The sequence below is a fragment of the Hirundo rustica genome, chromosome 2 (assembly GCF_015227805.2).
Source record: "Hirundo rustica isolate bHirRus1 chromosome 2, bHirRus1.pri.v3, whole genome shotgun sequence".
NCBI classification, from domain to species: domain Eukaryota; kingdom Metazoa; phylum Chordata; class Aves; order Passeriformes; family Hirundinidae; genus Hirundo; species Hirundo rustica.
In genome coordinates this window covers 101,961,884-101,988,935 of record NC_053451.1, presented here as the reverse complement: position 1 = coordinate 101,988,935, position 27,052 = coordinate 101,961,884, and the positions used below count along the sequence as shown (strand labels likewise).

At 37.2% G+C, this 27,052-nt stretch overlaps 1 protein-coding gene across 5 annotated transcripts in view; it reads left to right on the top strand.

The window, feature by feature from the left end:
• The window catches only part of AP1S2 (adaptor related protein complex 1 subunit sigma 2), a 30,945-nt gene extending 3,922 nt beyond the window's left edge, over positions 1-27,023 (top strand). The window contains exons 3-7 of one of the 5 annotated variants that reach the window (XR_005699527.2): positions 4,522-4,630; positions 5,521-5,658; positions 13,499-13,592; positions 13,916-14,131; positions 21,374-21,507. Coding sequence is in view for 4 of the 5 variants with exons in the window: in XM_040056216.2 (XP_039912150.1) it covers positions 4,522-4,630; positions 5,521-5,658; positions 25,092-25,139 (295 nt within the window). In the remaining variant the exon portion in view is untranslated. Of the gene's footprint in view, positions 1-4,521; positions 4,631-5,520; positions 5,659-13,498; positions 13,593-13,915; positions 14,132-21,373 lie in introns of all 5 variants that reach the window. The other 4 variants (XM_040056217.2, XM_040056218.2, XM_040056219.2 and 1 more) reach the window with 4 other exon arrangements.
• The last annotated feature ends 29 nt before the right edge of the window (positions 27,024-27,052 follow it).

Below are 27,052 nucleotides of genomic sequence, written 5' to 3'. Positions count from 1 at the left end.
TGTGTGAACTTCTAACTTCAAGAGGCATAGAGTTTTGAAGTGTCTTGCTGGGAAAATAAAAAATTAAATATGGGAAACCAGCAACAATTGCAGTTTTATTGCACAATTATGAAAATAGAGGGGGAGTCATCTGCAGACAGCTGATTAGAAACTTAAACACAACTGATGTGTTTGCTCCTCTCATTTTGTAATTTAAAAAGTAACGTAGTGGTTTTGGAGCATATAGGGTAGAAGTTCATGCAGCTTTCCCCTGGTAGAAAAAATGTGTTAAATGTTAAAATTTCTAATTTTGCTAAAGAAGGAACTTAGGATGTAATTTTTTTTTTTTTATTTGAAGACTTCTTCTGTTCACTATTTTAGCTTCTGGCAATATGAGTTATTTTCATTGTGTAGTATATTGCAGTCAAAATCAGAACTTGGAGAAAAACTTATTTTATGTAAAATTTACTTTGTTAGCATTTGGTTAACTGCATTCTTGGGACTTAGTTATTGTTGATTAGTTATTTGATTAAGGATTGGGGCTTTGCTTTGATATGTCAGTTTGGAACTGTATTTGGAATATGATATTATGAAACAACCATAGTTTTTGCTGCTCTTGATGTGACAGTTGCCTTTTACTTTTGCACAACATAACCATAATCAGAGGTTATGTTAAAGACTTGGACCAGAGTAAGTTTTAAAACTTTCTTTCTACCCTCCCTCCACTGAAAGCAGCAATGAAAGAGCCCATTGTGCAGGTATTGTGCCTCTTAAAGTATTGTGAACTGAAGGTACAGCCTTGTGGCCAGTGAGATGTGCCCAGCCTGACATGATCCCTCTTTTTTCCTTCTGTGTAAGTTAACAGCCAGTTGTACCTCCTAAAAATATTACTGTGGTGTTGATTAGGTAGCTTTGTAAAATTGGCAGAATGCAATGATTACGGTGAATTAGATACTTGGGCTTGATAATTTTAATTACATTAGGTCTTCTTTGTACAGGGTTCTAGTTTGTGTGGCACTAGGAGGACCTCAGTATCAAGAAGCAACAGCTTTTTCATAGGGAATTAGCAGTATCAAATTCTTGTTCATTTTGAAACTGCTGGGGGCTATACCCTTGCTGAAATAAGAAACTGGAAAAGTTCTTCACTTTGGTAGACTCTGTCTTGGAGCCTCAGAAGTTCATGTTTTATTAAAGGAATGTGTAAAGTTATGGGACAAGAAAAAAATTTTTGTCAAGCACAGTGTATTAGTGGTCCCAATTTTCATGGGGTCAGCTATCAGCAAACTGCAGATTCTTGGGCTCATTAAGCACTTGTATGCCTCCTCGGCATTTAGAGTTCAGTTCTGTTCGTACCAAACGTTGTAAGCTTTAAACTTATGCCATTAGGATCTACATGCAGTGGACAGGCTTACCTGGTGAGAAACTTCCAGGGATGACTTAAAGCAGGTGTTTTCTCATCTAGAAGGAGAGCACCACTGAGCTGGTGTGATTTGCAGGTTGTTCTCTGCCCACAGTGACTCGATCTTTCACCAGTTACTGAACCTGGCTGGGAGAGCAGAAGAGGAGAACTCTGCTGAAACATTGCTTGCCTGTTTTGAGGCTTCCCACTGCTGAATTACTGCAGCTCTTGAGGGGAAGATACCATGGATTTGTTTCCAATCAAAAAAAAAAAAAAAAATCCTGAGGCCATCTGTCTGAAGTCTGGAATTTGCATAAGTGTTTATACCCGCTGTGTTACCTTTTTGTTCTTTAATCCTGTATTACATTTTCAGGTGATTTTGTCCAAACAGTTTTTGGTCTCTCTGGTTTTGGTCCCCTTTCTGATAAGTGGAGGATATTTATCATAAAATATTTTCCTAAATGAGGGTAAGCAGCTGAGTTGAGCCTGAAGATTATTTTAATAATATTTAGTGAGATTAAAAAATACCAGAACTGCAATAGGAGTAGAAAAGGCAGAATGTTCCTTACAGACTGCACTTTATTTACTTTTGGCTATGTACTTTTCCATCAGGGTTTGCCTTTTCACTGGATGCGTATGCAAGGTTTCTGTCAGGCTCATTAGGAAGAAGCTGTTTCTGCAGAGCAGAGATCTTTTTGAGCTCGAGTAATCTACTTGTCTCTGTGTGGATACTGTCCATGTAAACTTCTACACTTGGCAGAACTTCCAGTGTCTGCTCTGGATTATAAGAGAACACTTTTTTTCTGAAGACCTTCCTGCAGGGGAAAAAGATTAAAATAATGCCTCTGAGAATTTGGATCTGAAGCATTCCTTTGTAGTATGCTCAAGCCCTTTGGTATGACTTGTTTATTCTGTTCTGCCATTTGCCATTCAGGCTTTTTAAATCTGCATTTGTTTTCTTTTGTTGAGTAGTGATCCATTTCTCATGGTTGCTACTTAAAAAACAAAACAACTGAAATATTCTCTGCATATAATAATACATACCTAGGCCTCCATTTTGTGTTGATACCCACTGAGTAGTTTTTGTTTCTTAGTCTTATTTCTCCAGAACTGCAGTTCGCAGAGCTTGAATGTGCAGTCTACTTGCTAGCTGCCAAATACAGTCTTTTGAAAGTATGTTATGCTCTCTTTTAAGAGGACACTGAGAGCAGACCATTTTCTGAGAAAGTATTTTATGTTGGTCTCCCCCTTTCCCACTTCTTTTTCCATAAAATAGTTCTGTGCATCAAGAGAGACTTAAGTACTAAGGGAACAGAGAGGTTCTGTCCCATGTGGATAAACTTGAAATATTTGAGTCAAATTTGATTTGATAAGGTCTTCTGGTACATGGTTCAACTTGTGTTTAAGCACTGTAAGGAAGCAGTTTAACTGCACTTCATCATAATCAGTGCTGCTCATCTGAAGGTGATGAAAGGCTTTGTTTATATGGATTTGGCTTGAGTGCTGGTGATTAGTATAAATGTCAAATAATGTGTCAATGCTCTTTTTTGCTACAATGAAATATGATAACATGAAGCCTGACTTACAAATTCCTCAGCATGTTTCTTCTTTATAGTATTTCTTTCCAAACTTTTGAAAATAGTTTAGGTTCCTTGCACATTTTGAATATTGCAAGCTACTACAATGACTGTAAATGTCCTTGAAAAATTAGTGAGGCATAAACAGAACAATGTAAAATCAAGAGAACTGTGCTCAGATAGGACTTCTGATGAGCTGATAAATCCCCATGGTGAAGAGATGAAAGAGAGAGGGAATGAAAGTGTCCTTCATTGGAGGTGTCTTCCTCTCTTCCCCCATCATGTTTTGTGATAGAATAGACAGTAATATTTTATTGTATATATAGTATAGATTAAAGATTTTGTATAAAACCTTGTATAAAAGCTATTCTGATTAGTCTTTCATGTTGAAGCTGTAGCAATTTGATTTAGTGCAGAGTGGGAGAAAGGGGGACATTTTCAGGTCATAAATGGTACTGGATAGGTGTCTAGGAGACAACTTTCAACATAGCTGAAAATACAGTGGGGTTTTTTCAGAACTTCTAGCCAAAAAGTCTGTCAAGTCCCAGCTGATAAAATATGTGTAGTGTTTAAAAGATGCATGGATTTCTCTCTGTGGGAAACAACTATGCACCTTAAACTAGGCATTCACATCTGACTGACTTGGAGTGCTTAATGTGGCCAGTTGTCCCCTCTAAAGAGGCAAACAAAAGCTGTTTCTGGTTCATGTAAATTAGCAGTTAGAACAGGTGGTACTTGAAATCTGGTTTGTGCCATGTGTAACTGAAAGGCATCTGTTTTTGGCATGCTAGAAAAGACTAAATGGGGTTTTCAGCTTTCATTCCTGCTTTTTTTTAATCAACTTTCTTTAAACATGACTTGAACAAATGTATGGTAGAGCAGTAGAATTGGATGGTCTTTTTGTTAAAGTGGAACTCAAACATATTTGAAGTTGTGCCTTCTCTGTCTTCCAAGGTGGAAGTGGATTGCTAGAAACTCTTTGATGGCCGCTCATCAGTCTGATGCCAGGACAGTTAGTAGGGTTTGAGTTGTTGACTTAGTAACAATTGGGGTAGATGACATTGGTGCTGGTTTTGGAGTTTTTTGAAATTTCTAAATTCTCTGTAAAGACCAATCCCTAATTGCTAATCCAGTTTAAAATCTTTCTTGAGGCATTTTCTATGTTTTTAAATCTGTGTATAGCTTACATGATGAAATTTTAACATTGCATCAGTTCATATACTGGTGTATGGATGTTAAAGAAAGAAGAGAAAGTATCTCATCTCAGAACTCTTCCAGGTTCATACCACAAAATCGAATCTATTTAGTTTTCCAGCTATCTCTTTGGCTATTTTAGTTTTATCAGCTAAAGGATGGCAAAGAGTGAAGTCATGCTTGAGACGTACCTCCCTTGTACATGTGTGTGTCTTCTGGTCTTTCAGCCATTCTTGGTGGGACTTGGTTGTGATTTGGAGTACCGGTGTGCTGAACTTGAGTATGAAGGACTCCTGAGAATGTGATACTCCAGAAATGCATCCATTGTGCTTATGCTCGTACGCTAACATCAGGGTTATTTTGTTGTTACAGATATGCAAGCCTCTATTTCTGCTGTGCTATTGAAGATCAGGACAATGAACTAATAACTCTGGAAATAATTCATCGCTATGTAGAACTTCTTGACAAGTATTTTGGCAGTGTGAGTTAGTTTCTCTATGTTTTGTCATTTTGTTTTATGCCCACAGCACTTTTACAAGAATGTAACCAACTAGTAATTGAAAAGGTGCATTTAATACATTTTGTGTGGCTTGCTTGGCCAAACTAAACTGATGGTTGCCTCTATTAAAAAACAAAATTAAATTATTGATTTGGAGAAGAACTGTTATTAATGTGGTGTTAATTACCTGTATTTGTTTCATTTCATGGTAGTTTCACTTGGGGTCAGATAAAATCTTTCTCTTAGCAGGAAGCTTTTTTCCTCCCTGGCCCTGCTCTTGTGTGAGCACTTCTTAGATCTGCTTCCATAAGAGGCAGTTGGTTGTGAAGTGGCAGGAATGGTAAGGAAAGATGAGAGAGACATCTGCTTACCCAGACAGCAAACACAATCAGCTGTAGTAATGTGCATGAGTAATGTACAAAAACTGGTGCCCATTCTGCCGCCTTCTGTAGTCTTTCTGACTATGAAATGCAGACTGAACAAGAAATTTGAGGTATTTGTTTTCATATCTTTCTGTAATATTATGTGAGCTGCCTTTGCATACTGCAGGCAACAGGAGAACTTTTCTAGAGAGTATTGTCTTGTGTCTTGGAGAGCTGTGTCATACAGACTGCTGTGAATGGAAGCCTTTTTAACAGTGAAAGCTTTTTTTCAGAGGCTGCTGTAGCTGTTTTTCACTGAAGCAAAAAATATGATGAGTTTTTCTTTTCCTCCAAGGTGTGATTTTTATTGTTGCCCCAGTCCTTACAAGGTTACAGCTTTAGGCAAATGTCTTGGTTTGGGAAAGTTTGGTGAAGCTGTGAACGAGTTAAATTTTGTGAGAAAGTGAGAATATCCTCCCACTTTGCAATAATGCTTGATGTTCTTTTTAGGTTTGTGAACTTGATATCATCTTCAATTTTGAAAAAGCCTATTTCATTCTGGATGAGTTTCTCTTAGGAGGGGAAGTTCAGGAGACTTCCAAGAAAAATGTTCTTAAAGCCATCGAACAAGCAGATCTTTTACAGGAGGTAAGCAACTCCAACTTCTCTGGCCAAAGTGTCAGCATGGTAGGCTGTGACTCAAAAGCCTTCTGTTCCTCTAAGCTTCTAGAAGGTATTTTTTAGCCTGCTTAGCATGTAGTTTTAGCTAGTTGTCCTAAGTGTGCCGTAGGATGATGTTAGCTGCTCTTTTCGTTTGGTTTGGCATGTGTACATGTTGTAACCTACTGTGACTTCGTGTTCTGCTAGTAAATGCAAGTGGCTGTTTTGTGTTTTTACCTAGATAATTGTAGATCATGCTAATATAACTTAGTGTTGTTCATGTGTCTTTCATTCCTTCTTCTTATTTAGTAATCATTAGTTTTTTTGTCATACCTGATGCATGTTCACTTCTTTACTGTTTTGTTGCTGAAATCCAGAAGCTAGACTCTCTTCTTTGAGACTCGTTCAGGTATAGTTCTAATTAGTTCTTAGACCTGCTTTTCTGCTGTAGCCTGCTTCCTGTGGAATATTTCCAAGCTGACAAAGCAGTAATAGTAGTGCCATAGAAGCATAAAGAATTAAGTATAAAAACATTGTTTTTTCACTTTGACTGCTTTTGTTATTTGCTGTTACCATTGTCTACCATTAAAAAAAAACCAAAAAACCAAAAACATTTGATGTGAAAGGGTTCAATGGCATAGAAAAACGTAATATCATTTCTCCATTTTTTCTCCATCCTATGCTGGTTACTTTGTGTTTATTTGCTTTTTTTGGCTTTTTTCCTTACTGAAATGTACACTGTTAAGCTCCTTAAATGTCCAAATGGGAATCAAAAATTCTGGTGTGCTGGGGCATAATCATCAGTCTTGTGTGCAGGTCAGTGGAACATATGGTTTAAGAGGGATGGTTCACCTTTGTTTTTTAAAGTGTACTGCCCAGAGGTTTACTGCCCAGATTCCATATAGATCCAAGTTGCTTTATTTTTCTCCCTATGTGAACCTTCAGTTTGTTATTTTCTCCTGTGAATTAATTGCTTTGTTCTCTTAAAAGCCTTCTGTGTTCCACTTGGTAATCTTTTGTTGGACATATTAGTAGGATGGGAAACACATGGTCTTCTTTACCCTGGTAGCTGTCTGTAATCCCTTCAGAGTACAGGCAGATCCACTGCACGTTCAAGTTCTTGTCATGAACAAGGTCAGCCATTACACACAGATTTGCTACCCTATTTTTCTAGAAAGGAAATATATGCACTTATTTATTTCTTGTGTTCTGATTCAGTTTAAGTCCTTCTTTACTCTTTGCAGGAATTATCTTAACCAGAAGTCCTGTTAATGTTTACAAAGAGGGGAGAAAAATAATCTGTTAAGTCTCCTAGAATCTTTTGCTCTTTATATGAAAACAGATATAACAGATTATGTACAATTAACTGCATTTGCAGGAGATGAGCTGGAATATTTAACTTAAGTAGAATAACTGTATTCTTTCTCATTGTTACTGTTTTTGAACTTTTTTTTAATATTTTTGTGTGGCTGTTCTAAAGAAAAAAGGTATTCTGTTTCTAGGAATTCATTACTATTTTTCTTTCCAAGCAACAAACATTCTCTTTTTACAGAGAATATAATTGCATTTTAATATAACTTCAAGTTAAAAATCTTACACAAAGGGAAATATCACTTTTTCAGTGTGAGACTTTTCCATAGCCCTGGTGGCATTACTCTGATTACCCTTCCTTTCCTTATCTTTAGGAGATTTTCAGTTGTCAATGTTTATTAAATAATTCTGATTAACTTGAAATCTAGCAGTTTATCACAACACCACTGGAGTCCTATGTTGGGCTTCTCTAAGTTTTTCACTCTTAGTTATATTGACTGTTGATTAAATACAAAACTACTCCCTATATCTGCATTTTAGTTTATAAATGCTGTAAAAGACTGGTTTCCTATTTAAATTGAGCTTCCAATAAATTTGGACTCTTTTAGAAGTTTGGTTTTGTATCAACTGCTGCAGTGTAAATGCTGGGTTTGATGAGGAGAGATGTTAAAATAAGAGTTTCTCACATACGGAGATCTTTTTATACTTTGGGTTAATATCTCTTCCCAGAATACTTCAAAACTACCAGCCTGAAACATGGTGTGATTCCAAATGCAAAACATATTTCTAGCAGGGTTGTCATGTGTTTGTTTTTGACCGTGTCAGATTTTCATTATGTGCAACAAAGTGATTTTTATTTGGCCCTGCATACTCATATTGCCAAACATATATATATGTGGACATATATACACACATACGTATATATAGTTGAATACATAATATTATTAACTGAGTACACAACATTATTAATTAATAATGCTACATGCATTGGTGTATGAAGTACCTTAAAGATGAAGAGCTGTACGGACTATTTACACAAAAGAAAATCATTATAAACACATTGAGTGACTATTTCTGTAATGTTAAGAGGAAATAGACTAAGGCACAAATTGCTGAGTAGTGAATTAGTTCTTAACTTGCCTACTTGTATGTTCTGTGGAAGTTTTCCAGGATGTACTTCTATGTCTGAGCACCTACTTCAGTCTGTTGTCAAGTTCTTGCTGCTGTGAGGTCCCTCTACTAACTGCTACAGTTTGTGTGATTGAAACACAGTAATTTGCTAAACCCCTCTCACCTTCACATTCTTGTTAGTTCTTTAGGAGTGTACTTAGTTCAAGTATTCATTCCTTACCCCTCCCCCATATTTATCATCACCTGATAACTTATCAACAGTCAGTCATCAATACTGGCAGTGGTACCTAGATGAAGGGTAGTCAAAGGTAATTAACTCCAGTGCTTCCATTCTTCACTATCACTCTATTGTCGTGATGCTTCTGTTCAAAAGAATGCTGTTACATGTTGCTGATCATTTTATATCTTGTTTGCTAGAGAGATTTTAATACTTAACTAGTAATTACAAAGGTATGCACTGCTGAAAAGGTGTTTTTTGCTTGTGTGAACAGCTCAATTATACTGAAAGAAATGCAGTGTGTTGTTGCATGTATTAAATATATACACGTGATGTGTGGAACAGCTAAAAGATAAGCCTGTGCATCTTTTTGTGACACTTGAGTTTTTTAAGCCATGAAACTACCAATGATAGATGTTATATACAAAAGAGAGGATTTGATTTATTTTGAGAAAAAGTCCAATTGCTCTTTTTTTTTTTTTTTGATGGCTTGAGAAATTCAGTATGGTGCTTGGAAGTTTGTGGTCATTTACTGTGCTAAAATGCTAAAATCAAGGAGTTAATAATTCTCATATTTAAACTGAGCAGTCATGTATTTATTTTAAAGCAAATCTGTACTGACTTGCTCATCTTCATTTGAAGTAGGAAAATTTTCCTAAACTTTGGCTGTGAATGAAAATGAGTTTTGTTGATTATCCTATGTAAATTTTAAAAAGTATTTTGGAAATTATCTCCATTTTTCCCACCCTGATTCTTTTGTAGAATTTTTGTTTATTTTTAAGTATTTGATTGCAGAACATCTAAATACTTAAAAAAATACATATTTTTAAGAGGTATCTAAATTAAAAGGCTGACAAGTCTGTTCATGAACCACACTTGCTAGTGTAGCTACTTCAATAATGATCAAAACCCTGAAAGATGTGTGAATGTTTTGGGGTTTTTTGTTAGGCTCTTGCAGTTTGGCCTCAGGCAGTATTTACTAGTCCTTCCACGTGAAGAATAAGAGATAAGCTATCAATTAACTTTATTTTCTTTACTAATTCAATCTATTGCCTCATCCTATATTCAGAAGGCTGCTGACAGTGTTCATGTTAGCTGACTTGCTTAGATGCTTAGGGTTGCTGCGTAGATTTAGGTGTTTGGTTTTAGAATGAGCATCTTTGGAAATGAAACTGGTGAATTTCCTGCGTATGCCATGAGAAATTTCTTATTGGAGATGAAATGTGCTTATTGGAAACCATAGGTTTGAAGGTCTGCATAATAGTAGGTATTAGGTTGTTCTTGAGATATGCCAAAACTCCTTCATTTTGTCATTAGCACTGGCAAAAGAAAATTCTTATATTTAAGCCTCCAGTGGGTGGGAGTATAAGGGATTTCGTCTGGCTTAGGAAACAGCCTTTGTAAGCACCTTTTTATTACCATTTGCCTGAGAAACTTACCACAATGAATGCAATTAATTAAGTCTTCACTTAATGTTCTTTCTTAAACATGGACTGTTGAAATAGACAGCCTTCCTAAGTTGGCAGTGGCATTATTTGCTTTGGCTGTACCTGTGTTCCCCTGAATGTGAAACAAGAATGAATAATGGAATCTTTATTATTATGGAGATCCAACTGCCTTGACTGCCATCTGCTCTTCACATATAACTTCCATCTCAGTTTCAGGTGGTCAGCTTTGTTGGCCAGTTGGTCACTGCAATTTTAAGACATGTATCTGCTTGTTTTTAGGCACAGGTAATGATCTATGATGACATTTTAGAAGATACATATATGGAGACCTATGAGAGTTACTGTGAATGAGAAATGATAGATTGTTCATTATTTAGGGATGAAGAAATAGCTATGATTTTTATGGATTTGGAATCCCTCACAACTCACAGAAGAACAAGCTGTAGTGTTTTGGTAGCCGATGCTTTTGTAAAATGCATTTCAGAATTCAGTCTTTGGAGATGTATTTATATAAGAAAGGGTTTATAGTGCTATTAGAGTTTGTCACTTTCCACCATACTCAAAAAGTCATGGCAGTCAGATGCAGTCCCAGGTAACTGGGAAGAGGGAAGCTTTGTACCCATTTTTAAAAAGGGTAGAAAGGAGGAATCTGGAAACTACCAACCCGTCATCCTGACTGCTGTCTATACCTGGAAGGATCATGGAACAGATTCTCCTAGGGCACGTGGAGCACAGGGAAGTTATTTGGGACAGCCAGCACGGCTCCACCAAGGGCAAGTCCTGCCAGCCCCTTCTGTGGGTTGGCCTTTTATAATGGAGCAAGTGCATCAGTGGGCCAGGGGAGGGCTACAGATGTCATTTATCTGGACACAGTTCCCCATAGCGTTGTTCTCTCTAAATTCAAGAGGGGTGGATTTGATGGGTGGGCAGTTATGTCCAAAGGATAGTGGTCAATGGCTTGGTGTCCCAGTGAATTCCAGTGGTGTTCCTCAGGGGTCAGTAATGGGACCAGTGCTGTCTAATGTCTTGGTTAATGACGTAGAGGGATTGAGTGCACCTTCAATAAATTTGCAGGCTGAATGGTGCGGTTGACACTCATGAAGGATGGGATGCCATCCAGAGGGACCTGGACAAAGCTGGAGAAGTGGGCGCTTAGGAATCTCATCAAGTTCCACAAGATCAAGTAAAAGATGCTGCGTCTGGGTTAAGGCAATCCCTGGTATCTGTACAGGCTGGAGGGTGAACAGGTCAAGAGCAGCTGAAAAGGACTTGGAAGTGCTGGTGGATGAGAGGCTGGACACGATCTAACAATGTGTTCCTGCAGCCCAGAAAGCCAGTTCTACCCAGGGCTGCATCGTAGCAGTGTCCCAGCAGGTCGAGGGAGAGGATTCTGCCCTCCCACCCTGCTCTGGTGAGACTCTACCTGGAGTGCTGCGTGCCGCTCTTAGGAACAAAACTCTAAAGACTCTGAATTTAATTGTAGCAGACAGCTCTGTAAACCTTGACATTTCTGGTTTTTTTAACAGATAATTTTAAACTGTTGTTCTTGCACTGCGGAGTCGGCTTTCCTGCAAATACTTAGCAAATCATATGCTCATATTTGAAGCAATAGGAAGTAGTCCAGAACATGAATAGTAGAACCTACATCTCTTTTTCCTAAGTAGTAATGGGGGAAGAGGAGGTTAACACTTGCAGATTTAAATATCTTCTTGAAAAAGTGGCATTGAGTATCCAGGAAGTTAGCATATCGTGCTTTGACCTCTTCCCGTGCTCAGTCTGTTGTTTTTTTGTTTTGTTTTGTTTGTTTGTTTGTTTGATTGTTATTTCTTTAAGTGTGTATGCATGTAAGATGTGACTAATTCTATTACATCAAAGAAATCAAAATTAGAAGATCTTAAGACTCAACAAGTTGAGGAAGGAGTCTTTCGTAAGTTTTAAATATGCATTCATTAAGCTTTGCAAATTGAAACATCAGAAAGTTTCAATTAAAAATAAGACAAATTAGCATAAGCAGTCCTTGCTGTCTCATAACTATTCAGTACCCTCTCTGATGTGAATTCCAATACTGATCAGTTTGCAAATTGTGAATTTGATCATTTATTGATATAAGCAATTATTGTAGAACTGTTGAGGGTATATTAACAATGCACTGAACTCTTTGTAGATCATCATTCTAATAAGGGTGCATTTATTCTGTGCTTTGAGCTGATAGATTCTTTTCCAGAGACATTCTTCTGTCCTCAGCAATAGCAGCACTGTGTCAGGGTGATGCAATGAAAACTTTAGCGCTGCTGCATGTGCCATAGCTGTTTTAAGTTTAGTCATGTGCTGCTCGTCAATTAACTTAGTAAATTCAATGAACGATTGCAGAAGGCTGCTTGAGAGTAAGGAGTATCTTCAAAATCAGGTGCTCTTTCTGAGTGCTCACATTAATCTGCATTTTAATAGAACAAGTTCAGTGGATGTGGCAGAATGCTGAAAAGAGCAATGTTAATGTTTTGATCTTGAGATTGTGGGGAGAAAATTCCATTTTTACTGTTTTGTCTGAGATGATGTGTCACGTTGCAGAGCTACTACCCTTTCCTAGAATTTTCACTACCTGTGAGATGGTCTTAGAGTGCCAGAGAATATTAGGTGAAAAGAATATGAATGTCCCCAGGAGGCATCCTGTTGTGTTTGGTTTTAGATTCTCATTTCTTTGTGGTCTTCTCTGTGTGTTGTACAGATGTTGGGGCACATTGCTGATATGTGTTTTAGGGTTTTTATTTCTTTTCAAGGGAAAAGCTATATTTTTTTTGTTGCCAAGCTGTCTAGCAACAGTAGTAGTTCTGGTGATGGATATCAAGATACAATAAAAGTCTGTGTATGAAATTTTATAAAGGCTGAAAATTTGATATTAAAAGGCAAAAAAAAGTCTGAGAAGACCTATTGTTCACAATTCTGAGAATTCTAAGTATGTTCGATTAACAGATGGATTGATTAAAGTGAAAATGTTGAACTTTTTGCACTAAGCAATACAACATGAAAGTGACTACTCAGCAAGTAACAATGGTGACTTAAAAAATATGAATTTTGAATTAAATTGTTTAAATTACTTCAAGGATGATAGGTTGAATGAAACTTACTTTTCATTAAACAAGTCTTGTTTTTATATTAATGTTAATAATACTGTGTGACAGTTAATCACTGAAAGAAATATATGTAAATTTGATATAATCCTATTCTATTACGCTCTCAATCTGTTCCAATAATGAACAATTGCTTTTGAGTCTCTTCAAAAAAGTAAAATCTTTGAATTAATATTCCTTCATGTACAACTGAAGCTTTCTAAAGAACTCTCTGCAACTTATTCTTTTAACGTACTAGTGTCCTTTACCTGGTTAAGAAATGAAAAATAAGCTTCAGGGGTTTCTTTTAATGCATCTACTTTAAGTCTTTGAACAGATGTTTTCTTCTGATGCATTTCTATTTGCTTTCTTAACAGTGGACTTTGATTAAAAACTATTAAAATTTTATGAACCTAAAGAATAAAAATAGTTGAAACAGATTTAAATGAAATAACTGAACTTACTTTTGTATATAGTTTAGAATATTTTAAGTCTTATTTTAAATGTAAATAAGCTGTACATGTTTGGGGGGATGTTGGGTTTTTATTTGCTTTTCTTTTTTTGAATTCAGTAGTCGATATTACATTTTCACTGCTGCTTGATTTTGTTTGTAGAGCCAGAATGAAGACTGGGGAGGTTTGTCTGAGGATATCTTATGATTAAGAGCAATCTAAGGCATTAGCCCTTTTGACCCCATCTAAATGATTGGTAACTACCAAGTTTACCATTTTGGTGGCATGGATTAAATGGGTGCTATGCAAAGAGTGCTGCACGTGTAATTAAATCCTTGCAAGGGTAAACAGAAAATGGGTGATGGGCTTAACTTTCTGCAACACTTGCATGATGGTCTTTGAAGAGTGCTTTGAGTGTCCTTTTATTTTCCTTTTATGTACTAACCGCATCAACTTGAAATGTCTGACTTCTCTTGGCTTTCTTTGGTGTTGATAATTAAGTGAGATAATGCAAGTTAGAGAAATGGATACCAAACCTAATAACTAAACAGACGTTTGGCTTTGTTTACTTACAATCAGCCCATATAAACATGTATTTATTGGAAAATGAGCTGTTTACATCTGCTATGCAAAGAAAATGGGCCCTAAAAAGACTGGGTGCTTCTGCAATTGACTGTATATCAAAATGCCGGATGCTGCATGACAGAACAAAGCTTATTTGCATATATAGTGCATTGCAACATATTTTTGTCCAAAGCATAAGTGGAATACGTTGTGGCAGTCCTACTAATAAAGGTAAGATTTTAATTTGCATAAAACAAGTTTAAAACATACATGAAAATGATTTGCTGGAGAAAACTTAATTAATCTGCTGCTTACTTGACATTAATGATAAACAAGTAGTTCAGTAAACAAATTGGCTTTTGTAATGTGAAACTGTGGTAATAGATCTAATTTCATATGCAGCTTTATAAATATCAGGATTTAGTTTCCAGATAAAAGAAAATAATTGTAGTAGGCAGAAATACTTGTAACTTGTTCAAAACCAGATTCACAGTTGGTGTATGGGTATTTTTACTATTTCAGAATTTCCTAGTATAAGATACAGCTGTTGATCTGTGTTGAGGGGAGCAGCCAATAATCTGCTTGCGTATTAGACCTGAAGAATTAGGGCAGCCAACAAGTCATTTGTTGAAAACAATTTTATTATGAGCTTGGACAGATTCTAAAACAACTGTAAGAAAAACTTAAGTGCTCAAGCTTGATACTTTCCACATTTCTTCCCCATTTTTATTGCTTTTTCTATGCTCTTTATGATAAGTTCATGTACAAAGAATGTGATTCTCATGGTGAGGTTAGAATTGAAACTGTGCCTGTAAAACTTGCCTTGCAATTAGAACTTTAAAAACTTACTTATATTGTTTGGCACCTATGCTATGAACAGAGCTTAGGAGTCCTCATCTTGTTTTTTTTTTGTTGTTTGTGTCTCAGATGGCTACAGAAACCAATTCTGGCACCTACAAGCTCAGGCTTAGATAATGCTGTGTAACTCCAATTTACTTGCCTGCAGTATGTCCCTGGGTGAATTCTGTGGAAGGGCATAGCTTTAGTTGAGGAAGAGTGCTTTGTCCGCCTTAGATTAAACACATTGGCATTGTCTGATGCCCATGGAATACTACTTCTTGGCCTGTACTCTTCCCTGGAAGGAGTGAAGGAATAGTTGCGGTGTTCAGGCCCCAATTTACAAGGTTGTCATGGTTCCTCAGAATATGGAGAAATAGAATTGGCAGCTGCTGGGCTGAGTGGAAAGGGACAGATAGATGGTTGCACATAATAAGAGATGGGGAATAGTTTGCCTGCAGTAAGGAGCTGCAGCTTGTATATAGACATGAATTAAATCTGGATTAAAGAAAAATCTCCTGAGGTAAAGGAGGTTGCCTTCAGGCAAGGGGAGGAGTTTGACTCATAGCTTTGGTGTTTGGATTAACCTGACGTTTAACTAATTGGTTATACAACTTTAAATTACTTTAATCCTTGTTACTCCTTGAGGCATAACGAAGCCCAGAATGAGTAGAACTTGGCTTTTTTTGTTGGCTATTTTAGAGAGATTTTCTTGTAAACTAGAGTGTTGAGTACTATGTGTTCCATATGGCAGATTTATATAAGCCACATATTCAGAAATAGTCAGTTCTATAGAGAATGTGGTGAAATTTATGGTAAGCCTTGCATAATATTGAAAAAACAGGTGAAATCTTTATATACATTTAAATTGTACTGTGTAGAAATTCTCCTTTCTCTTGAGAGCATTTTACAGTGGTAAAGTCATGGTCTTGAGTCAGGACACAGTTTACTCATCACCCAAACTCATGCTGACAGTGCCTTTTGTTGAGAAAGCCAGATCTGTTCCTACTGCCACATTTGTGTTGTGTTGATCTGCTTGCCCTGTGGTTCTGGGGCTCCTAGCCTGTTGGCCAAAACTTGAGCTCATGCAGGGCTAGTACAAGGGAAGTTCCAGGAGGAAGAAAGCAGTGACATTGAAAAGGGGAGTAAAAAACAGCTGCTTTTGGCAAGCCAGGGCTTTTGCTAAGGCTGATAGTGCAGCTTAAATTGCATCCTATTTTTAAAAATATCAGTGTATCTAAGTGCTTTAAAAAGCCAGTGTTCCACACATCTTGTCCTGGCTCACTGTCAGCTGTGAGCCCCCAAGTCAGCTTGCATAGGTAGGTTCTAATTTACTTGTCATATGCTGCACCCCTGCTGTTGGCCTGAGTCATAGGAGTGTAGCAAAGAGCTTCGGCAGCAGTATTGACTTTCAGAGTTTTCAGCTGTCCTTTTTCTTCCTCTTCCCTTTGTGCCAGAAAAACTATATGACCATTCTAGAACTGGATTTTAGATCCATTTAAACTGATCCAATTAAATTTGCTCATTTTTAAAAACGTAGTCAGCAGCTTTTCTTTTCCATGTACAACTTGTGCCTGCAAGCATTTGTCCAAACAACTGCGAGAATGCAAAGCACTGTTGGACCAGGAAAGAAAGGGGGATGCTTAAATGCCATTGCCATGGAAGCTGAATAATACTGGAAGTGACATGGCTTGTTGCAGCAGTATATTCTGGTCATCCCTTCAAAGATAATAGCTCCGCAGTTTAAGAAATGCTTCCTTAAGCAAAGGCGAGTAAGCGATGCAAACCTGTATCTGCAGTGTTGGAAGAAAACACAAATTAATCCTTGTGTGTGTGGTTTGGCAGTTTGCCAAACATACAGACACTGTTGGATTATCTGATGGAGAACTCAGTGATTTTTAATAATTTTGGCTCTAACTTCTCAATACAAAGTATTCAGCCGTACTATGTGCTTAAACATTTGTGTTTTTGTGGTGGCAGTTGATCCTCTGATGGATTCTTGCGGCCATCCGTCCTGCTAAAAGCTGGGCTCTCCACTGTTCCTGGCTTGCTGCATAGCAACTGATTGGCACATGCGAAGCAGAGCCTCCCAGAGCGATTATCACCTCTGAGCTGGCAGATCGGAGCAGCAGCTAAGAGGCAGGAAGCACCTGCTATTATCCGGTTATAGTACACAAAGCTTCAAATGATCTTTGCACTGCTTTTGGGAGAGAGGCAGGCAGGCTGCCGCTGTCACACCCTTCTGCTCTGGTCTGTTGAGGCATGTTTTAGAGCCGAAGTGTATGCATATGCTCGGATGTTTTGGTGAATAACATTTGCAGGACAACTTGCTGTTTCATATTCTGGTTGAGAATTCTCTTGACTGGTTTGCATCGATCAAGATTTTTTTGTTTGTTTTCTCTACACAGAAAGCTGCAGACAAGATCTTAACTAGGAGTTGGCATTGATGAAGGATTCTTTTTGTTTGCTTGTAGTTTTTTGGTGGTTTTTTTGTTCTTTTTTTGTAAGAGCATTATAGTTAATATTTGTCTTTGAAGATGTTCAGGACCTTGTAAGTGTTTCTAGGATCTCTGAGGAAACACTTGGCTCTACTTTGAAAGTACAAATAGAATTTTGTAATAACACCCTAGTGGGAAATACCAAGGCCAGGCTAGATGAGCAACCTGGCCTATTGGAAAGTGTCTCTGCCCATGGCACAAGGGTTGAAACTAAATGTTCTAAAATATCCCTTCCAACCCAAACCGACCTATCTAATAGAAGTTTCTGAACAGTTAGCTAACCAAAGATTGGGAAACAGTTACTCTCCTGTTTTGAAATCCTTGAAGAGGCAAGTGAACAGCAGCAATTTCCTAAAGCAGCTATTCATTAGAAATATTTCCTAATAACAATTCAGAAGTAGAGAGTGTAAAAGTAATTGCTTTTGAAGCATTGCTAAGGAAGTGCTTGTTAAATATGAATCTCTTCCTGCTGCAAAAGCTTCAAGTTTCTGTACAGAAACCCTCATCTTCTGCTCTTGATTTCCCCAGAGCCTGCTTCTATAGAATTCTTCTCACACTTGCATACACTCCATGGACCCACATCTTGTCTTGTTTGAGCTAGGGTTTTGTTAGATGCTGAGTAAAAAGCCCAAGTCTTTATCAAAAGGTGGCAGTTGTAACTTTTGCTCGCAGTTTAACGTGGCTTGCCTTCGCAGGATTTGTGCTGGTTTTGATAGAAAAGGAGTTAAAATAATGACCTAAGCAAACTTTCTCTGAAAAAGAAGTCATGCCAAGTATTGATGAAGTCTGTGTCACTGCCCTGAGATGCGATCAGTAAAATGGCAGCCCTGCAACGTGCTGAACTTGAGGCAGTTTGGCATGGACATAAATAATTTCTTTTCTCTCTCTTGCCTGAGTAAATAACAGTTTTCTTGTCCACTACAGAGAAAAAGTACCTTAAATTGCAGCAAGAAAATAATGCAAGGTAGATTTTAAGCAAATTTTCCAGTGGAGATGAAAAAGTAGCATTTAAGTAGATTGCCTGGGGCGCAATAAAAAGGCATCACTGGATGCCTTTAATAGATGAATTATCTCTCAGGAAAGTTATAGGTATGGTGTTTGGGGGACTGGATTAAATGAAGTCCCTTCTAATTTTATTTTGGTTATGATTTTTAATTAGTTTGGGTCATGACAGTGTTGGCTGAGAAAATGTCAATTGGGTTGGACTGGCTAAATAGTTGTTTACTCAGATCAACTCTACCATTTTTCTAGTTTAAAACATCTCCAATGACTCAGGCTGACAATTTCAGAGAGCATTACTAGCTTTTTAAAATGAGTTGTAAACACACATGTGATTTTGAAAAAGATTAATTCTATTAACTTTAAAATATTGCAATTCCACAATGTGCAGCTTGTGTTGTAGAGCTGTTACTTTTCTGGCAATACTAGGATCTAAGACCTGTGTGTTAAAGTCAGATAAATGGTTTACATCCAAAGTTTTAAGAGATGATTTTTCCGAGGTGGTATTTCACGTTAGTTTGACTTTATATTGTGCTGTAAGGATACCATTGCCTCTTCCCTAGCTTCTAGATCAACTAATTTATAAAATCATTAGATCTAGATTGTTATCTTAGACAACATCTGAGCCTGTGAAGCATGTCCTTGAGGTCTGCACATTCCCACCAAAGGAAGGCAAGATGGTTAGTGTAGGTATTGATTGTGGATTTTGATAACTGTCCCTTCCCCATATTGTCTTTTCATGTACTCAGACCAGCAGGCCAGTTGCTCTGGTGACAGTGTGGTGAGGAACACAAAAAAAAGTCATAGTTGAAACTTGTGAGATGCTATAGTTCTGTGATGGCAAACAATTGGTCAAAACCTCATTTTCCTTTCAGTTGTTTGTCAGGCTGCCCACAGTGCCAGGCCCTCTATGTGGGACAGTCCTGGACACCCCTGGTGGGGTACAGAGGCCTCACTGGAACACCACTGTTTTCCTTCTCAGTATTGCTGTGTTACCACTTTGTATCTCCATTTCTGTTGTCTTCCATTTAATCTTTTAGTTTCACCTCTGCAAGGTCAGTTTATTGCTAGTCTAGTTGCAGGTGGTGTTTACATGTTCTTTAAAGTAAAAAAGCCACCAGGAGTGAAATAACCACTTTCTTCCTATTGTTATCTGACAATCTATCTTGTTTTATCAATAAACCGCAAGTTTCCGTGAAGAGCACACGGTAATGTTCTGTGAGGAACACACAGTAATGTGAGTCAATCATCTAATTTGGTGTACCATGATTTTAACATCAAAGACAGTGAATTCCTCAAGGTGTAAACCACTGAAAATACAAACAGGGTGGGAATACCCCAGGACTGTGTGGGACTGTGCAGGTTGGGAAAGTACATGAAATGAACACTTTAATGGCCTAATTTGTTGATGTTTACAGTTAAAGGGTCATGGTCAGTGTTTCCAGGCCAAAGAGGGTGTTTAAGAATGTGTACATGCCTAATCCTTGAATACAACAGTGGGTTGCAATCAGCCTGATAAGACTGCCAGAAACTGAGATGCTCTCATTCTTCATTCTGTCCAGAGGGCTAATGTAAAATTAAGGAGAAATCTGTTAGGAGATTTGACAGGCATTTTAGTGAAGACACCACTTTTGATGGCTCCACATTTCCAGTGGTGAACACTGGAATGCATGAGTTTTTTTCCAAGGAAGAGGGAGTCATGTGTATGCTTATATTTCCCAGATAAAAATTGGGCATTTTAGATTATTACAGTATGCCTGTTCTTCAGTTCTCTTCATGAACAGTCACAAGTGTAAGTAAAGCAGAAGTTTTCCTTAGGGACCTGTCTGGGAATATTTGTCTGTGGAGGCTCCAGGAATTCTAAAGTTGGTACTTTTCTTCTTTTCAGTCAAAACCCCTACTCCCCAATAATGTACACTATCATAATGTAATACCTTTCCAGTTAGGAATATGCCTCAGAGTTGTTTTTAATGTTGACTGATACTTTTTACTTACGCCATGCAAGAGGTGTTAAGTGTTGAAATTCGCATTTGTAATTCTTTATTATATACCAGATTCTTTTGAATCTAAAAACTATAGCATGCATCATATAACTTATTTGTAACTGTCATAGAGTTATATAGGTGCTATTATTTTGTGAACTACTAGTTTGTAGTTAGCTTGATCAGAATAATTTTGTGACATGATCTTGAGATTACTGATACTGTAAGACAGTATAAAAAATACAGCTTCTAGAATATTTTTGTTGTGCTTTCTTTGTAAGTTGAGCATAGAATTTAAAAACATTCAAGCTTGGACATGCAGATAAACTGAGATTGCACAGAGGAGAGAGTTTTAGAAGTTCACGGGAAATCTCTCAGTTCTGTTTTAAAACTTGTGTCATTATGGGAAGTGGGATACTAAAATAGATTGAAGATTGTAATCGGTACAGGATCAAAGATGGAAACTGACATGCAGAGTTGAGTTTTGTGTATTTTCATCCCACGTTTAATCGGCATATATGGGGCTGATGCTCCTAAATTGCTGTTTCTCCAGTATTAAAATTGAGTGTTGCTTTCTTTTGAACTCATCTTTCAGCAAATTGAATACTAAGGTTCATGTCAATCATACATGAGTGTATTGAGTTCAGCAGTATAATCCAAAAGCAAAGAAAACTTTGCCTGCTTTGAGAGGTGTATCAGAGGCCTCCATTTTTCTAAACAGACCTTCTTTCTACAAAATGTAATTTTTGTCACCAGTAATGCCACCACTGTACTACCTTAGCCCACTGCCTGTCTCTAACAGAAGCCAACAGTTGGTGCTTGATGTAGAGACAAGTAATAGATAGTGTGGTCCATTTCTGGAGCTTCAAACTGTTTCTGGCTAAGAAGAAACTCTGAGCTTATGTAATAAAGCATTTATGATGTGAAGTTGTTCTGTCTGTTGTTGGACACAGCATACAAGTATGGGGGAGGGTAAAATGATGATTGTCTGTACTACCCTCACCCCCTGGAAATGTAGAGTAGTCAAAAATACAGTATTGTATTTCTGTATCAAATGTCCTTTTAATGTCAGAGATACACTAGAGAGATGTTTTTGTTTTCTTGCATATCTGTCCACCTTTCTGTTATGTATAAGAATATGTACATTTCTTTTGTAGCCACGTCATGAATACTTTAATGTACCAGTGTACTAAATGGCTTCATTCATCATGCATGCAGAATTTCAGAGGAGATAGACCTGTGACTTACTCATGACAGAACATTATCATCAGCTTGCTGAATCCAGTCATCCTGAATCTAATAGAATGCCACAACCATTCTCTGCTGTTGTACTTTCCTCTTCCCCCTCTGTTTTACAGTGTTGTCTCTTCACATGTCTCATTTCAACAAAACTTGTGCTTGTTGGCATATGGTTTAACTTTTTTATTGTGTGTAAGCTTGAAGTCTTATGCTTAAAGGTTCTGTAGCATTTTCTGAGCTAAACATCTATACTGCAACACCTATACTGTAACATTACTCAACCCACATTTACCATTTAAATAGGTTGTGGTGGTATTTAAACATATGCTTAAAGTCTGCAGGTGAAGTTAAGACTTACAGAGAAAGTAGTGAAGGAGAAGTATCATGTGAAATGTGTGTACACACAAGTATTAAATGATGCTGAATTAAATTCTGTGTAGACCATGCATCTTAATTAAAGGTGCAAATAACACTATCCCTTTCTGAAGACTGGCACAATAGTGTGACTGACCTTACAAAAAGGAGGGAGGCAGAATTGATTAGGTCAAAGAGAATGATGGGTAAATCTGAAATTAAAGCATTTATATTTAAATGTGCAAAATGCTCTTGTGAGTAATTTAACAGTTACTTCCACTGATAGAGAGAACAATATCATTGCTTTACAATTGAATAATGGAATCATAGAATCATTAAGGTTGGAAAAGAACTCTAAGCTTATTGAGTCCAACCATTAATGGTTAGGGTTGAAAAGATCTAAGTCCATTAACAGTATATTTGCAATATGCCTTCTTAAATTGGTATTTCCAGTTCTAAATGCAGGCTGCCTTGTGTATTGGAGAACTGCCACAAGGGTGAATATAAGTGCATTCAGTTGAAAAGTGGGCAGAGTGAGAGGGCATGTAATGCATCCTGTTTGTAACCTAAAACCAGTGCTGATTCTGAAAATCGTTTCCATGAATTATCAAGGTGGTGGTTACTAAAACGAACCACAAACAAGCTAGTTCCATGTACTGTATGTGGTAATGCACTACCTTCCAAATGTTAAACTGACATAAAAATGGGAGATTTAGGGTATTAGACAAAAGATTTGGATTGGATTTGCAGCATTCTGAAATCTTAGAAAACAAGATCACAGGAGTGGTTTTCCATTTCCAAGTTTGCCTTTTTTTCTGTAAGCCATTAACAATGTGTTTGGATGTCTGGTTAATGCTGCTTTAGCCTGCATTATTTCATGCCTGTTGGCTTAAAATGCTGTGCATTGAGCTGTAATGAGATGCTGTTTTTCTTGTTATCTGTATACAGCTGCTTGCTTCTAAATGACTAGGTAATGAATTAGCTTTTCTGGCATGTTTGAAATAAAGTATTGCATGCACTTTTGTCTCACGTGAATGACTTTTTTCCTCATCTTTGTTCTGATATTTCAAATTTGTGTTGTTTGCCTTGGGTGATTCTGAGCTGCAGGTAGTATGTAACACTGCAGAATGTTTTACATAAGAATTGGATAAAATGTTTGACACTTAGTAAAGCAAATAATGTGAACAAAACAGAATTCATTTGTTTCTTAAAAGTAATAATGAAGTTATTCCTCTAGCAAAAGACATTAGCCTTTAGGTGTTCCTTGAGATCATAGTGATGGGCACATAAGAAGGCACATCTGTCTCAAAGTTACTGCTTTAGTAATAAAAAACAATTAAAATATTTTTGAGTTCTGTGGGTGATGTGTCTGTGGACAAGTAGCTAATATCCTTGAAATAGGTTGCTTCTAATGGTTAGCCAATGACCTTGATTTACTTGAAGAAATTTAGTGTTTAAATATATGCCTGTTGAAAATCATCTCAGACTTTGAATTGGCAGTGAAAACAACAATACTAAACTGCTCTAAAAAACAGTAGCAGCACTGTTCTGTATTTCTTCATAGCTATAAAGAACTTTATTTTCAGGTAATTTTGTTAATACCCTGCTGCAATCCTGAGTAACTCTTAAGTGCCCACTGCTGTCTAATCAATTTAAAATTGAAAAGTGAATTTATTTCAAATATTTTGAAGACCCTGAAATGCTTGAGAAGTTGTATTTTGTAGAATGTTCCTGAGTGCTGGTGCCCTAGTTAGTTAACAGTATAGGATTTCTTGAGTAAAATGTCTTACCTTGGTGGATAGGGGAGGTTTGTGTCTTCTAAAATACAAAAAGTTATATTAAAAATGCTACATAGCCATTTCTTCAGTCAGTGCCTCCTTTTGGGGATTTGTTAAAATACACATGTAAATCTTTCATTCTGCCATCCTGTCTGGCTTTGTCAAGGTCACTGCAGTTCTAAGAATATTTAAATATTGCCTCAGTGAGGGAAGAAATCCAAGCCAACACTGCATCCTCAGTACACCAAGTATCTTGTTTGCAGATTTAACTTGCCTTTTTATTGCAATTTTTTAGTTGCTGCTGGATTTTAGAAGCCATCTCAAAATGCTGAGATGGCCTCTGACTGACTTCTGAATGAAGTTGCCTTTAAGTATTAAAGCTTGTTCCTTCACTGCTGAATCACCTTATACATGAGCTGAATGATGATAGTAAACGTGATCATTTTATGCCACATAGTCAAGGTTGATAGAGACAATGTTCTGATGTTATTTGAAAGGTTTGAGGTGCTTTTAATTTGTATTTTACTGACATTATTTTTCTAATAAATATTTGCAAAGCAGTTGAAAAATATTTGGTTGGCTGCCTTAACTGTTATCTGCCTTTTTTTTTTTTTCTTCTGCATGACATGTCTTGTTTTAGGATGCTAAAGTAAGTTTATCCATACTCTTGATATTAAAGCTTTTTTTTTGATACGGACACAGTATCCCCTTTTATTTACAATGGCATTGTTAATAGTTATGAAAAAGCTCAGCGTAATGTTTCTAGTTTAAACCATTTCTTTTCAGATGCTACGGAAGTAATGAATACAAACCTGATGATAATTCTTTGGAATTTGGTATTAAACAACTTTCTCTGAATCTAAGGAAATTTTTCTAAGATTAGAATTAGCCTAAAACTTTGTGCTGGTGTGGAATAATAAAATTCTTGTCCTAAAAAACCTCTCTCTTTGAAAGGGATCAATTTGATGCCAGGCACACCAAGGTACCTTGACCTGGTTTTATGAATTAAGCATGGGATCACTGCATAAAAAACCAAACAAACTGAAACTCTTTTATAAAGATCTTAAGGGATACTGTCTCTTAGTTGCATCAGTAGTTTCATTCACCCATTTATTTGTTATTCCCAAACAGATTTTTGAGACATTTTAAACAATTCACCACAAAATTCACTGACTCCATTGCAAGATCCTTCCCCCTCCCTCCCCAGTTCCTATCTCTGCTACTTGGTTGTGATTTGTTCCCTGCTGGTACATCTTAATTGTTTTATTTTTATTATGCTTAAGGGCAATAAACCTACCAGCTATTTCTGTGAACCATATCAATCTCATTAACAGCTCCGTGAGAAGTGCCAACTAATACCATGTTTGCAAACTGCAGTGCTTCCATGTTTTCATGTCTTTTCAGCTTTCTTTTTCAATTCAGCATCTTCCATACTAACTCATGCACAGCGCTGCTCAGTAGAAACAGTGTTCATTTACTACTGTCTCAAATTTTCCCTCCGTAGGAAGCAGAGACCCCACGTAGTGTACTTGAAGAAATTGGATTGACATAAATCTTCACTTCAGCTGATGCCATCTCAGTGTTTCATACTGTAAATGTTCACTGCCGTCATTGTAATGTTTAGCTAATGGTGTAAGATGCTGTTCGTCGGTATTACTGTTTTGCTAAGCTGCTTCATTCAGGCCTACAAGAAAAATACTTTTTTTTTTTTTTTTTTAAAGGGAACAAGAAACCTTAGTTCAAAATTTATAAATGAAAGGGAATTAGATTAAAATTGACTCCATGTTTCTCTTCACTGCATTTATAGGAAAATTGCATTTGACTTCGATAAATCTACTTTTTTTAATAAGTGAACTTGACTTCAGGAAATAAATGTATCATTATGACATAAGCATAGCCTACCTAAATGAAAAGAAACTACACGGACAACTCCAAATACAAAATGTTATGGTGTAGAAATTGTGTTTATGCAACCAAAGAATTTATTCATCTACATTTTAGTCACCACTTGTGATTATTCTGCTTATTTTAGTTGTTGCATAAAGATTGGAAATACCTGTTTACTACTGAATTTGTCATTATACCAAAGAATCCTGCCAAGATCTGCATATCAAGCTGGTAAAAAACTGTTAAGGTGATAACTGTTTTTTTAAGAAAACTGATCAATTCACTAGACATGAAGGTGTAGTTACCTTTAGCAAAACTGTGCAAGTTACTATATTCCAAAGGGAATGTATGGAGGAAAAAAGGAAAACCAGTCAAGAATGAATAAGGAAAGTGGTTTTAGGTCTGATACTAGCTTGCTTTGACCATGAATACAAGAAAGGAGGTCAGCTTTCTCACTGAACAGAGAGATGCATGAATACTTTCAAAGATGAGAAAGAAGTTTTATAGAAGGGACCTTTTATTATTTTCTTTCAAAGTCTACCAGTTAATTTGTATTTATTGGTGTTTTATAGTTATGCTTTATTGGGTGTATAGGTACCTTTAGGACACACTAAGTGTCATTCAACTGCTTTTCAACGCGTTAAACGTGACATCCCTTACAATACTCCTGCTTGATGTACAGTTGAACTAACTAATTTGCAGTGAGAGCTCTTAAACATTAGATTTGTATAGTGTGTTCACTACAAATCATGTAAACTGATATCCAGTAGTATTTTGACACTTGGAGCAGACTCTCAGTAATTACGAACTCAGCCTGTTTCACTTGCAGGAGTGGGATCCATGTGTGGTTTTGAGGAGACAGTGGGAGTCTACACCTGGGAGTAGCCAAGTTCTGTTGCCTGTCCTCATGGAGGACCTCTCCCCCTCCCTCTCCATCCATACACCTTCCCCTAGGAGTTTTGGCTTGTTCACCTGAGTAGTGCCATGTTTTCACAAAGCTTAGCTCTGGCAGTGCTGCTGGCAGCAGCGCTTCTGTGGCCAGCTGAGAGTGGGTTCAGAGCACTCAGCCACAGGAGCAGCGCAGCGTTGCCACTTCTAAGGGCCCTGATCCAGCCCCCAGCATCGATACTTGAGGCAGTAGAGCGGCCAGCCAGGGCCAGGCTGTGTGCACCACTCCTGTGGCAGTACCAGGGTGGGGCCTGGGAACTCAAGCCATTAGAACTTGTCCGTGGATTCCCATTCTAGGATTTACACAGATTCCAGATGACCAGAGGCGGTTTTTGTCCCAGGGCAATTCCTCAGTGCACAGTGGGCAGGGATAGATGAGGGTAGAGGGGTAGCAAAGGGACCCTGTGTATGAGATTGAAGTGGTAAAATGGATTTAAGTCAAACCAGAAGCAATTTTTTATGTATTAAACGTGTTTTTAAAGTTTACACTGTCACTTGTATGTGCTTGGCTGGATTAAGCTTTTTTGTGATTGTGACAAACTGTTTGACCTCTGTCTATCGCATTGGTTTAGTTGTAATAAATGTCCATTTTTACACCATTGCTGTGTTTATATGTAATTAGTGCCTGTA